Raw genomic sequence first — 15514 nt, forward strand, 5'->3', positions numbered from 1 at the left:
CAGAAATGGAGCGAGTTCAGGTGGAAAACCTTGATAAGATATTTTATTACACCCTCTCAGAAATCCCATTAATAGTAACCCCCCGTTTGTTGGAGAAATTGTGGAAATCAAAATGCAAACCATTATCATATTTTCTGGGAATGCCCTGTTATCAAAGACTATTGGAGTGGGATACACAATTGCCGATTGCGTCGTCTTTGATCTGGGCTGACATTTACGTGCCGGGCGGCACCTAATCAATCAGCTTGTTTATTTCAGCTTTTTTCTTAAAGGTGTGCTGGGTGTGTTCTGGCTACCGCTGTATTCTTCGCGGCCCGGAGGTTTGGGACCACTGTTATAATTGACTTATCACTACATTCATGCGAGGAAAATATGCGCTGTGTGTTTAATATTACATTCATTAGATAAACCTCTTTAGAAACAAAATTGAATGTATTAGCCACTTACAAGTGACTTATAGTTGATTTACCACCTATATTCTGGCCGCGTTTAACACGCCCCCCCCCCCCGCCGGGTCGGCCGATCCGCAAGAATATTGTTAATATTAAACCGGTCCGCGGTGCAAAAAAGGTTGGGGACCCCTGATTTAAACTAGCTGGCAGGCTGCCAAGGAGCTACGCTATTGATGCCCTACGTGATGAGGCCAAACTCCCTGTAGACGTGCTTAAAGTTGTAACAGAATAAACATGATGATAAAGTACATACTTTAATGTCACATTTGCTGCATATACCCAACTTGGTTTACAGATTAGACAAAATCACTAAACAAAGTATTACATACACCCTTGGAGGTCGACCGGGGGCGGGGGAGAATGGTGATACGGGGTTGCGGGGGGCGGGGGTGATACGTCCCTGAAATGAGTTTTTGCAGGGTGGGATGTCTGTGAGTGTATTGGAATGTTTTAGACTCTGGAGGTCGATTTAAATGTAATAGTAAATAGGATACTGCATTTAGTATCTAAGATATTTGTTAGATTATGAGGAGAGGGCCGGAGTGACCGTAACTAGTTCAATTGTTCTCATTTAAAGCCAGGATAGACCGGACGGGCCAAAAAGTCTGCTTCCGTTCTGTAATTAACATATGGATATGACTGAGAAAGTAAATGCAATCTTTTGTGCCCCCAGAGAAAGGAATATGTTTGCCCAATAAATTGAGGTGAAGCGAGCTGGGAGAAACGGATACTGCGAACCTGTATCCTCTGGGCCGAATTCCGTGGTGTTTACTGTAATTTTAACAGCGGCCAGACGCAGCAGGTTGACAGTGTTACATCGCCGCAGTCGAACTGCTGGAGGTGGCCCTCGCTCTGGCCTGATTTGTCGTCAATGAGTAAACCAATCCGACTACACGTTATCGCGTCGCAGCCTTGCAATAATTTAGTTTTAACTTCCGTACGTTAAAAATAAAATCAAAATGTGTTTTGGAATCGAAGGCGGTTCAGGATAATGGGTGGTTACACACCGGCGGGGTCCTGGTGCTGCAACAGTCCGACTTGTTTGGGTGCTCCAACAGTTCTACTACTTTATGGGTCTAGGATTATAAAATCAGTAGGTCTGGCCGGTATTGATCTAAACATAGACTGAGCTCGGTTCATAGTCAGGCTGAATCCGAACCGGTGCCAGGCAAAATCCAGGCGAGACCGAGCTTTATCCAGACCAAGCAAACGGGAGCTAGGCCTGCATCTCAGTCTGACTCTCGGGACGGGACCAGTGCAAGAGCCTCTCTGACTCTCGGACGCAGGCAAGATGAGCAAGGAAGGTACTTTAGCTGTTGCCTTTGGTCCAAGACTTCAGCGCGTAACTTACGCTGAACAGTCCAAGTTTGGCTCAGCGTGTTTGGTGATCGGTTAGATTTAATTTGAGATGATAGCTTTTTGGTTGGGTTGGTGGTTCTTGTGAGCGAACATCATAAAATTAGGTTGACGTTCGTTCGTGGAACAAGTATTAGAAACGAATTGGAAAATCTTTGCCGTTCTTCAGTATGCACTGTACACCATTCGCGTAGATAATACGTTTTTAGGTATTTGAATAATGCGCTGCAATTCAAGTAGTTTGCCATGTTCCAGATGATGTTGAGCCCAAGAGAGAGAATCTGGGATTTTGATGCCCAGAAACTAGAAACTGCTCATCCTTTCTACCACTTACTCCTCGATGAGGACTGCCCCTTCCCGAAGTCCTTGGTTTTGCTGATAATTGAGATTGTTGTTGCAACGCCAGTCAACCAGCAGTTCCACCTTGTATGCCTCCTTGTTATCATTGTTGAGATTTTACCAATGGTAGTGGTGTCAACCGGAAAGTTGTAATAGTGTTTGAGCTGTGTTTAGCCACACAGTCATGAAGAGAATGGCAATAGGCTTAACATGCATCCTTGAAGTGCACCTGTGTTTGATTGTTAGCAAAGAAACTTTACACTGTTCGGTACTCTGGTATCCCTTTGAGGAAGTCAGAGGTACGTGTTTAGAAGTTCGGTGATTTATAAAAGAGGATCATGCTATGTAGTGAGATTGTGTCCATTGTTGACCTGTTGTGGCATTCGACGAATTGCAGTGGTTCCAGGCTAGTTATTTTGAGCCATTGCAAACCTCTTGAAGCACTTCATTATGGTAGACTGCTGCTAGTTGATAGTCATTGAATTAGCTAACCTTGCTTATGGCCCAACTCTCCACATATTGGCCAATATTTTAAATGAGGAAACAATCTAATATTTCAAGCTTGCTGAGTATACAAAAATGGCTGTGAGTAGGATATGGAGAGGTTGCAAAGAGGATTTGAAGCAATTTAGAAAGTTGAGTGAGTGGGTCAGTACGTTGCAGTATATAAATGTGAAATTATCCAATTCATTTGGAAAAACAAAGGCATATAGTGATAGACTGTGAAATGTTAATGTATGTAGGAATATTGATGTCTTTCTGCACCGGTCACAGAAAGCAAACATGCAGGAGAAGCAACTAGTCAAGAAGCAAATGATACGTTGGTCTTCACTGCAAGATCTTTTGAGTACAAGAGTGCTTGTGGTGAACCACACCTGGAGTATTGTATGCAGTTCTCTTGTCCTCACTGAAGAAAATAGTTGCTGTAGAAGGTGTGTAGCAAAAGTTAAAAAGACTGATTTCTGCAATGGTGGGGTTGTCATACAATAGAAATTAGATCAACTTGGTTTGTATTTGCAAAGTTTAGAATAATGCGATGAGATCTTATTGAAACGTTAGCTAATTTTGGCTGGGCTCAACACATTGGATGACAAGGAGGTTGGTTCCCTTGGTTTGGAGGTGGGGTGGTACTCAGAACTTGTTAACAAGTTCTTATAATGTAATCCAGTATGGCAGAGCAACTGCTTATGGTAGTGTTTTAGGAGATAAATATTGGGCAGTCTTAAGATATGGGCTAAGACATTTTGGAGTTTGATTTAGAGAAATGTCTGCATTGTGGGAAATATGCAGAATTCTCTGCCAAAGAAAGTTGTGGATGCCAAATTGTTGAGAATAATTATTTTTTGAAAGAAGGTAGATCTCTGCCTCAGGACCATATTCCTATAAAACTTGATGCCTCTAGAGTTAAGAGCAGGGGCTCCCAAACTTTGTTATGCCATGGACCAATACCATTAAGCAAGAGGCCTGTGGACCCCAGGTTGGGAATCCATGGTTGAAAGGATAGGCCATGATTGTATTGAATCATGGAGCAGGCTTGAAGGTTCACATCCTCTACTCCTGTTTTGTGCTTCCAACAGAGTTTAAAACCTGTTAACAGCAAGTTCTTATGAATTATATTGTAACCCAGTATGACAGATCAATTGTTTATGGTACTACTTTGGGAGATAAATATTGGGCAAGTTAATCAGAATATGTATCATCTTTGATGTTTTTGGAGTAATGTTCTGACACCTCTTTGGCTGGCTGGGAGACTAGATTATCCTTTTGACGATATCAGTTCTGTGATATTGTGTGTTTTCAGTACTGTACTGATGGTATCAGCTGGATTTTTTGTGCTCATCTCTTCTACCTGTGCTTGTGCTATCTAGATTTGTTACAGCATTGATCTGGCTGACTTTACAGAATATTATTCCTGTTTACCACAAGCACAATCCATTAGTTATTGCTTTGTGTCCTGCTCTGAATCATCATTTACCATTAAGTCATAACTGAGAGTATTTAAATAAACTGAATGTTAACACTGGCAATTTATTTCCATCCATCGTCAGCCAGCAACTTTTATTTGTATTTATTATATAGACATCCGTTAGTCTCATGAGACCATGTATTTGCTCCTTGGAAGGTTTCCAGGTCGCAGGCCTGGTCAAGGTTGTATGGAAGACCAGCAGTTGCCCATGCTGCAAGTCTCCCCTCTCCACACCACCGATGTTGTCCAAGGGAAGGGCATTAGGACCCATACAGCTTGGCACCGGTGTCGTTGCAGAGCCATGTATGGTTAATTGCCTTGCTCAAGGACACACATGCTGCCTCTGCCGGCTCGAACTAGGGACCTTCAAGTCACTAGACGAACGCCTTAACCACTTGGCCACGCCAAATAATACAAATTATTTGTATATTATATTAAAGCACCATTTTCCAGTGTACTTTACTGCAGTATATCAAACAATATTTGATGCTGAACCATTGAAGGGGATAAACATGAGCTTAATCAAAGATGTAGATTTTGAGCATATCAGGAACTACCTTAGGAGTAGTAACAGGAGATTCTGCAGCTACTGTAAATCTGCAGCAACACAGACAGAGTGCTGGAGGAACTCAGCAAGTCAGTCATTGTCCATGGAGTGGAATAAACAGTTGCTATTTCGGGCCAAGACTTTCTAATTAGGACTTTGCTCCATATAGCCAACAAAAAAGGTAAGCATGGTTAGGGCCCATGCAAGTGCTCTTTGCTACAACTTTGATTTGTTGAAAGTGTGAGGAATCAGAAGAGAACTTCAGTGTCCAGGGTCTTGATGAAGGGTCTCAGCCCGAAATGTCAATGTTTATTCATTTCTATAGGTGCTGCCTGACCTGAGTTCATCTAACATTTTGTGTGTTGCCCTGGATTTTCAGCATCTGCAGAATCTCTTGTAATTGCATTTTGCTGCCCCAGAATGCCTATGGCCTTCCTGCTTAGGGAGTGGTGGTATTTAGTGCCTGGATGTCAATAGTAAACATGAGGTGATGGGGGCCCAAGGAATTGGAAGTGGTTAAAATGGTGGCGAGTGTGCAATATATTCCAGATGGATTTTGGACAAGGTGGAATGAGATGGTCAAGTTATGAAGAGATGAGTTTAGTTGGATGAGAGCAGTAAGAAACAATGGGACTACCAAGGTAATCCTGTTTGTGAATCCTCAGTAGGAGATAGAAATGGGGAGTATGGATTTGTGGAATTATCAGGTTGGAGGTTGTGGAGGGGAGATTTCCTGAAGTGGTCAGATCTATGATGGTACAGGAGATAGCAGCCTGAAGTCCTTTGGTGGGGTTTTGGTCCAGTAATAGGTATGAAGAGATATCGGAGAGCTGCAGTCTACAGAGATCAGTTGACCAGAAAACAATAGCATTGCCCTTGTCTGTGGGTTTGATGATGAGTTTGGGTTGGAAAGGAGGGAACAGAGCTCTGCATGTTTGGAGATGTTGTGGTTGGAGTGGGTGGGGGGGAGTAAAGGCAATTAGAAATAAAAAATCCTATACAGGTCGACCTTCACTAATCTGACTACCTGTAATCCAGTTCCTTCGATAATCCAGCACTGATTATGCTTCTGTATGTGATCCTTCTGTAATTTGGCATTTTCACTAATCTGGCACTCCTCAGGTCCCAATGGTGCCGGATTAGTGAAGGTCGACCTGTAGTAGCTAGCTGTACAATAAATACTGCTTCCCATCCAATAAACATCCACCCAAAGAATCTAGAAAACTCAGACAACTTTATAAATTTTGGGAGCCACTTCTGAGTGAAAGCAAATATTACCTTTGACTTTCAGTGCACAAACAGAGTTTTTGTCTTTCTGAGGAAATGAGTGTTCGTAGCTGAAACTCAGTGTTTGTAGCTGAAGCTGACTCAAAGCTCATAGATGCAAAGATAGTCATCTTTACCTTGCCATCCTGAGCTTCTGAGATATGGACTGCCCTACAATAGCCTTCTCAAAGTACTATAATACTGCTACTAATGTTGTCACGATGTTCCAAATTTAGTGGCAGGATAAGCAGGTGAACAAAAGTGTGCTTTTCCAGCTAATGTCCTCAGTGCTGAAGCCCCAGTTCTGCTCAGTGGGTCAGCCAAGTAGTTAGAATGTCGACCATACTTTTTAAAACTTTTTGTTCTGGCAAGTAATCAATAGAAGAAAAAATGGAATAATTATTTCAAATCCTTTTTGAATAGGCGTTACAGCTCATTGACCTATGGTACCCTTAGCCCATAAACCCTGTATCAAGAGAAGAAGCATTTGGGATTTCATGGAGAGCCTGGACTCCATAAATAGAGAACACACAGAATCCCAGTGTAAAAAAAAAATGGAAGGCCTGCACCACCTCTCAAATTACATGCCTGACCTGTGCAAGTTCCTAATTATTAAACTGTGTTCTAAAACTGTTCTTCATGTTAGGTACTAGATAGCTTTTAACCACTTTGAAGTCATTTTTACTATTCAAGAATGCACATAGCTCTTCATGTTACATTAGTCAGGAACATATGAAAGAAATTCGATCAGTCTTAAAAGCACATTTGTTTCAAATTTTCAGGGAGTAGGAACGTTGATTAAGTGTGCATCAACTATAACCCTGACTGATTTTAGATAAATGCCAATTATACCAATCAAAGTAACTTTACTGTTTGTCATTGTGCACCTTTAAATGATTTCTAAAGCTATTCTTGCTGTAAAATCAAAGATTTCTAATTTGAATAAATTTTATGTTGAAATACCTACCATCTATATGATTCAAATCAATAATATGACACTATAATCTTAATGCTTCATCAGGGCAGTACATAGTCTGATTTTTTTTGCTGGTTAGAACACTTATGAAACATTGCAAAATTTGTTTAGAATATTGATAATGATGTATAGAAATAGAATAATTTTTGTATCTGTAAAAGACACAATGTAATTTTTATATTTTCCTTTGAGCTCAGGTAGATTTCGAAAGAGAAAGCATGACAACCTGCAGCCTCGAAATCAAAAAGAGGAAGGACAGAGTAAAGTAAACCCATTGTCACCTGTGCTGTTATCTTTTGAGTGTAAGTGTGTTTTATTGATCCTCAATTTTTATTGTTACTTGCATCAAATTCTTCGTGCTCAGCACCAATCAAGATCAATTTTGTGCTAACATTGGACTAACACGTTGGGGTCAACACTGGAGAAAACGACAGAGAGCTTGATAAATAGGATTGCTAAGAAGGATGCAAGGAAACAATATGATAATGAAAATTCAAAAATAGCATTTAAGCAAAAATAATGTTCAAAGATCAATAAAATCCAAGCCAAATAAGCATTGTTATATTATCAATCTTATTTCACTGCCATTATTCTCTGAGATAATTTCTTCCAAAAAAATTTTACCTCAATCTTATTGAAGGTATGAGTTGTTGAGATTTTTATGTGCTCCTCCACCAATTAATACTTCACTCAAGTGACAGGTTTGACAGTGAGTATCAGAAGCTGTACAACCACAGCAACATTAGAACGGAGTCCAGTCCTATCTTGACTTAAATCCACATTCTATGTAAAAATTCTGGATGTCTGATTCTGAGTAAGAATGCTGATTTATTCTGCGTCAAGTCAGCTAAATTCAAAAATGTTCCTTTATAGTTTTATTCATTTAGAGATACAATGTGGATTGGGCCCTTCTGGCCCTATGAGCCTCAACACCCAGCAGCCCAGTGTTGATTATTTTCAAAAGCACATACCTGCTATGGGAATATTGACAGTTGATGCAATGACACTTTATAATATGAGTGTGCTGTCAATAATTTCCCTTCTTGACAGAGCCAAAGGCACTCCACAAATGTAGCTCTTGTCTTTCCCTGCTATGCATGGTCTCTGATTTTGACTTGTTATTCCACATTTTCAAAGTTCAAAGTACATACACAGTTGCAAGAAAAAGTCTGTGAACCCTTTGCATTTACTTGGTTTTCTGATCTTCATGTAAGTCGCGATAATATACAAACACAATCTGCCTAAACTAATAACACACAAAGAGTTGTACTACTTCTTGTCAATACTGAGTTCACCATTAAAACAAGCACAGTCTAGGTTCATAAAAGTACATGAATCTCTGGGGGAATGCCCTCTTCAAAAGCTATTTGGAGTTGGGTGTTCCCATCAATGAGATGAGATTGGAAGTATGGGTTGTAGAGTTGTCCTACCCTATAAAACACACACACAAAGTTAGGCTACTGACAGCCCGTGCTTCTCAAGAAAGTTCTTTTTATGGGCATCATGCACCGTACCTTGATCAAAACTACTTTCAGAGGACCTTAGAAGAAGAATTGTAGAGATACATGAAACTGGAGAAGGCTACAAAAGCATTTCTAAAGACCTGAGAGTTCATCAGTTTACAGTAAGAGAAATTGGCTACAAATGGAGGAAATTCAGTACTGTTGCTACTTTTCCTAGGAGTGGGCATTGTTCAAAGATCACCTCAAGAGCACAACATGCAATACTGAAGGAGGTGAAAAAAGAACCCAGCAAAAGACCTGCAGAATCGCTAGAACTTTCTAAAGTTTCTGTTTATGTATCCACTATAAGAAAAACACTGAACAAGGATGGTGTTCATGGAAGGACACCAGCGCTGTCCAAAAAAAATTGCTACACATATCAAGTTCGCAAAAGGCCACCTGGATGTTCCACAACGTTCTGTGAATAGATGAGACAAAATTTGGACTTTTTGACAGAAATACGCACTGATATATTTGGAAGAAAAAGGGCATGGCACAACAACACCAAGACCTTATCTCAACTGTGAAGCATGGTGGAAGAAACATCATGGTTTGGGCCTGCTTTGCTGCCTCAGGGCCTGGACAGCTTGTAATCATTAAGGAAACATTGAATTCAAAATTGTTTAACACATTTTACAGGAGAATGTCAGGGTAGCAGTCCATCACCTGAAGCTTAATAGCAGTTGGATGATGCAACAAGACAATGATCCAAAACAGAAGAGTGAATAAACAGTAGAATAGTTTAAAAATAAAAGAAAATTCATATTTTGCAATGGTCTAGTTAGAGTCCAGACCATAACCCAATTGATATGCTGTGGCATGACCTGAAGAGGGCTGTTCCTGTAAGGTATCCCAGAAATATTGATGAACTGAAACAGCTTTGTATAGAGAAATGGTCTAAAATTGTCTGAGCTACAGGAAACATTTGATAGAGGTTATTGCTGCTAAAGGATGTTTTATCAGTTATTAAATACAAGGGTTCACACACTTTTTCCAGCCCAGACTGTGAATTAAACAATATGTTCAATAAAGACATGGTAAGTACAATTGTTTCCGAGTTATTAATTTAGGCAGATTATGTTTGTCTATTATTATGACTTAGATGAAGATCAGACCACATTTTATGAGTAATTAATGCTGAAAGCAGGGTGATTAAGAAGGGTTCACAAGCTTTTTATTGCAACTGTATATATCACTTGCATATTCACAGTTGTCCTTTTACCTGTTTCACTGCTCAGCTAGTAACATGCTAGCCTGTGATTCAGAATGACGTGGGTTCAAATGAGAACAAATAATTCAAATTGACCTTCAATGAAGTACTAAGGGGGTGACAAACTTTGGATATCATTTTAGCTGAATCGTGAAAAGTCCTTGGTGCTATTTACGGAAAAGAAAGAAATTCATTTTGGCCAATCTTCCTCTTTCAGAAAAAAATAGTAAATCATTTGAAATGATTTGCTTATGGAAGTATTTTGTATGTGTTAATTGTTTGCTGCATTCACCCACATAAGTATAATTATTTCACAAGTAATTAATTAACAATGAAATAATTTAATTAAGTAATTCTTATTAAAGAATGAGAAAGCGTTAATTATTTACATTTATCCTTTCATTGTATTTTCTCGTATATTTGCAATTGTTCATTCGTTTTCATAGGTAAAGGCAATTAGACTGTAGCACCAATTACATCATCTAATAATAATTCCTCACTCTTTGAAATTTCAGTTTTTTAAAAATAGATATACAGTATATTTATGCAACATTTGGAATTAAAATCTGAATGACCTCTCTCAGAAACTGAGTGTTTAATGTTGTAAAGCTTTTTCTAGGTTAACTGTTGTTTTATAAATAGCTTAAGTAAATCACTGCTGTGGAGGTTACCTTGGGTTTCAGTCTCTCCCTCAGGGATTTCTCAGGAAGTGCTCTTCAACGTTAACAGAAGTGAAATATGCATCAGTTTCTATTGTTCGCTAAGAATGACATATTATTTGCAGTGAATGAGCCATGGGATTCTCACTAAATTGTGTTTATTAATATTAACTATTGCCCTCATTTTGATCAGCTTTTCAAAAAGAACTTGATGCAAAGCATGATAAACACGAGAGGCTGGTTAAACTCAGTCGGGATGTTACCATTGACAGCAAACGCACTATTTTTCTTCTTCACAGGGTAATCAGGTATGAGATCTTCATTGAACTTATTTGATTTTTTAATATTTAATACATTGAAATTGCTGTTATATTTCCAAAGCAGATATGTCTCAATGTTGCTGACATGAATTTTGATGACTGTTTAATAAAGACCTGAGTACATACACTCAGTGGCCACTTTATTAGGTACACCTGTACACTTGCGCGTTATGCATAATCCAATCATTCAACCATGTGTCAGCAACTCAATGTGTAAAAGCATGCAGACATAGATAAGAGGTTCAGTTGTTGTTCAGACCAAATATCAGAAAAGGGGAAGAAATGTTATCTACAATGCCTTGAAAAAGTATTCAGCTCCCACAAGTAATTTCATACTTTACTGTGTCATTTTCTAAACGTAAAATATATTGAAGTTGGATTTTTTGAGCTGATCTACAAAACATTGTGCATTATGTCAAATCAAACAAAAACTTCCAAAACCTGTCAACAATTTACTAAAAATTAAAAACCAGAATTTTGAGGCTGAAAAATTATTCATCTTCTTTGTAATTACGGCGCTAACTTTCCTCAGGTGCAATATAAAATTACCTTACTAATTCACCCAATTTGTTGATGTAGAAAGTTGGAGGATCACCTGAATAAATACCCTCTTTCTCTAAAAGGTCCAACAGTATGGTAGATTTTCAACAGACCAGGGCAAAAGGAAGACAAAAGAACATTTGAAACTTAACAGGGAAATGATAATAGAGAAGTACAAATCTGGATAAGGGTACAAGACCATATCAAAGGCACTGAACTCAGTCCATCATGAAAAAGTGAAAAAAACTGAAACAATGGCCACACTGCCTAGGTCAGGCTGCCCTTCTGAACTCAGATGCTGAAGAAGAATGGCACTTGATGCCACCAGTCAGTCTCGAATGAGCTGCAGAGGTCAGTTGGTGCAACTGGAGATTAAGTTTATGGCTCCACAATCTCTAAGGCTTTGCACTGAAAGGGGATTTATGGAAAAGTGGCAAGGGAGAAGCCCTGACTGATAGAAAAAGCATATCCTTGCCTGCAAAGAGTCACTTAGAAGATACTGTAAAGATGTGGAAGAAGGTCTTGTGGTTGGGCGAGATTGAAATGGAACTTTCTGGCCTCAACACTGAGTGGTATGTGTGACATAAATCTAATACTGCGCATCAGCCAGGTGGAGGTAGCATCATTCTCTGGGGATGCTTTTCAGCAGCAGAGACTGGAAATCAGGTTTGGATTCATGGGAAGATGAATGCTGCTAAATATAGAGAGATCTTGGATAAAAACCTGCTTGCTTCTGCCAGAAAACTTAAACTAGGAAGGAAGTTAATTTTTCACCAGGATAATGGCCCAAAGCACACTGCCAGAGCAACCATGGAGTGGCTTTAAATGAAGCAAATTAATGTCCTTGATTGGCCCAGTCAGAGTCTTGGCCTTAACACCAGTATCCAGGATATTTATATATAGGATAGGTGCATAAAAAGGGCCTGAAGGATCATTGGGAACCTGAGTCACCCCAATCACAAACTGTTCCAGCTGCGACCATCCAGGAAACGGTACCACAGCATTAAAGCCAGGACCAACAGGCTCCGGGGCAGCTTCTTCCACCAGGCCATCAGACTGATTAATTCACACTGACACAATTGTATTTCTAAGCTATATTGACTGTTTTGTTGTATATCTTGCTGTACATACTATTTATTACAAGCTACTAAAATTTGCACATTTTGATGGAGATGTAACATAAAGATTTTTGCTCCTCACTTATGTGATAGATGTAAGAAATAAAGTCAATTCAATTAAGCCAATTGATTATCTCTGGCAAGACCTCAAAGGTTGTTGTCCACTGCTGCTCCCCAACTAACCTTGCACAGTTTGAACAATTTTGCAAGGAGGGACGGGCAAATCTTGCTCCATCATGTTGTGCAAACCTAAAAAGGCTATTGGCTGTAGGTGGTTCAACTAAGTTCTGAGCAAACAGGATGAATACTATTGAACTGTTGACATTTCAGTTTTTACATTTGTAGTTTTTCATGTTTTACTATTTTCCCTGTATTTTTTGTGCTCTACTGTGAAAAAGGGAGCTTGTGATTCACAAATAAAAATTCTCAGTTAAATTGATCAAAATCCCTGGTTGTAATACTCATTCATGTGAACAAAGAGTTGGGGGCTGAATACTGCTTCAAGATACTGTAAGTCTCCATGGAATGATTGTTGGTGCCAGACAGGGTGGTTTGGGCATCTCAAAACTGCAGATCTCCTGGGATTTCGATGCATAACAGTCTCTAGAGTTTACAGAGAATGGTGCGAAAAATAAAAGAAAATCCTGTGACCAGCATTTCTATGGGTAAAAACGCCTTGTTAATGACAGAGGTCAGAGGAGAATGGCCAGACTGCTTCAAGCTGACAGGAAGGTGACTGTAACACAAATAACCATGCGTTACAACAGCGATGTGCAGAAGAGCATCTCTCAATGCACAAACCATCGAACCTTGAAGAGGGGCTCGGCTGCAGAGGGCCACACTGGGTTGCACTTCTTTATCTAATAAAATGGCCACTGATTGTACTTCTTGTTGAGTTTGCCCTGTGCTTTAAAAGATCAAAGCATTAATGTTAAATAAACAGAAGCACAGTTATTGGATTAAGCAACACACACAAAATGCTGATGGAACGCAGCAGGCCAGGCAGCATCCATAGGAAGAAGCACAGTCAACGTTTCAGGCCGAGACCCTTCATCAGGACAGAGCCAAAGGAATGAGCACAAGGTGCTCGCAGTCTGGGGCCTTGGCCATGTGGTCACCACCTCTACCTTAGATAGATCCGTAACTACTCCATCCCATGAGACAATGTGCCCAACATAACTGACAGATGGCTTGCAGAACTGGAGTTGTCCAGGGAAAGTTTTAACCCTTCAGCTTTCAGGTGGCCCATCACCTTCGGTAGCCGCGTTTCATGTTCCTGTATGGTGGACCCAAACACTGAGGTCATCTAGGTACACCAATACTTCAAGCAAGTTCATATCCCCCACCATTTTCTCCATGACATGCTGGAAGATTGCAGGGGTGCCCAATATGCCCTGAGGTTATCCACTCCTCAGATCCAGCACTCTGAACCACTTCGCATCACTCAGACAGGACAGCGCATCTTCGATCCTTGGAACTGTATACTGGTTGGGGACAGTATGCCTGTTTAGAGTCCTATAGTCCACACACATCTGTATTTTACCGTTCTTCTTCCTGGCCACTACTACTGGGAACGCATAGGGGCTTCTGGACTCAGTGATGATCCCCGCTTCCTTCAACTTGAACGCTGCCAAACGTCTTCCACCTCTGCAGGGGCCAGTGGCCAGGATCTTTATCTAAACGGGGTGTCCTTGGTCACCTGGATAGTGTGACAAGTGCTCTTGGAACAACCCACATCAAACTTGTCAGTGGAAAAGACACCTTCCAGTTTCAACATCTTCTCTATCAACCTCCTCTTCCAATCTGCAGGTACTGGGGTGTAACCAAAGTTGAATGATTCAGTGGTCAACTTTCACCCCTTTGCAGATAGTTTCTCCCCGGCTTGTCTCACAGGGATAGTAGACGTTAACGTCACTGGGAAGAGAATGCGCTGGGGCATCCCCCACTTGAAGGTGACCTCCCTCTTTGTTGTGTTCCTGACTATCACTGCCATCCTGTTTGCCTGTACAACCGAGGGCTTCTGCAGTTCGGGCCTCACCAGTACTGCAGCAGATAATCCCGACTCCTCTTAGTGGTCTTCTGGAGCATCCGCTAAGAGGGCCTCTCCCTCAGGCATTCCAGGAAATTTGGTGTTTCCTGTTACTCTCACTTACCTGGGCCGTAACACGATTGGCTTTGACTGGGTAAACCATACAGTCCCTCGTCTGAACTTGTTATCTGGCACAGTGCAGCCACGCACTTCCTCAGAAGCAGCTCAAAACACTGGGTGAAGGGAGGATGTTCTCAGAAAGCTCTCTCCAGCTTTCTCCTTGCAGGCTCCCATGAATCTCCTCACTATAGGGGTGTTGATCCCCACAAGAATTGAAACACCGCCCTTCTCAACGGGTTCTGGACAAACCATCACTAATGTATCAAGAACCCCAGACACTCCCACTTCGGCCTCCAAAAGCTCCAGCTTCACTGACAAATAAGCATCGTATGGATAATCACCCACACTAAGACCCCAGATCTCTAGTGCACTGAGTGGCCTCAATGGTAAATGCATCAGATACTGGTTGTAAAACAAATGGTGCAGCAAGGTGACCTATGACCCTGTGTTGAGTATGGCTCTAGCATAAATATCCTCTATCCGTAGTGATACGTAGGAGCTTGGCCCCACGAAGCCTTCAGGAACAGGATTTTTTGCTTTCGAGTGTTCTTTGATATGTTGCTGGGAACATGTCCCCCCCCCCCCCCCCCCGAGACACCAAGCCATTCCCTCATTGGGTCTCCTAAGTTTCCTGACGTCTCTCTCTGATTGGGTACCCGGGGGGCTCACTCTCTGAGGGGTTTCCCGTCATTCACACTTCCGCCTGCAGTGTCACTCTTCACCACAGCACCGACCGCTCCCCTTCTCGTGAGACCCCGGCCACCAGCAGCCCTCTGCGTTGTCCGTCCCCTTAGGGGGTCGGCCTCCCTATCGGTTCCATTGTATGGGGGGGGGGGGGGCGCAACAGGCAACTGCTGCTGATAACAACCAGGACATCTCAGTTCTCAACTCTGCGATGATCTCCTTTACCACTCCCCAGGTTGGGCTATCTGTGGTCACTACACCACAAGGGGCTACTACCGAGGACTGTACCCTGCTGACAGAGCCCTCACCACCCCCCCCCGCCCGCATCTCTGACATGTTCTCCTCCTCCGGTACTTCTCTGATGAGCTCAATAAACGAGGGGGACGCGTCTTATGAGACAGTTGTACACCCCAAGCGATAGGTCCTGGGA

At 41.4% G+C, this 15514-nt stretch overlaps 1 protein-coding gene across 1 annotated transcript in view; it reads left to right on the forward strand.

The window, feature by feature from the left end:
- The first annotated feature begins 1439 nt into the window (after nt 1-1439).
- tsnax (translin-associated factor X) overlaps nt 1440-15514 on the forward strand; it is an 81421-nt gene continuing 67346 nt past the window's right edge. Inside the window, exons 1-3 of the mRNA XM_072251066.1 lie at nt 1440-1756; nt 7100-7204; nt 10467-10581. Coding sequence (XP_072107167.1) covers nt 1744-1756; nt 7100-7204; nt 10467-10581 — 233 coding nt within the window. The 5' untranslated portion in view covers nt 1440-1743. The remainder of the gene's footprint in view (nt 1757-7099; nt 7205-10466; nt 10582-15514) is intronic.

Source organism: Mobula birostris, chromosome 2 (assembly GCF_030028105.1).
Source record: "Mobula birostris isolate sMobBir1 chromosome 2, sMobBir1.hap1, whole genome shotgun sequence".
In the NCBI taxonomy this organism is placed as follows: Eukaryota; Metazoa; Chordata; class Chondrichthyes; order Myliobatiformes; family Myliobatidae; genus Mobula; species Mobula birostris.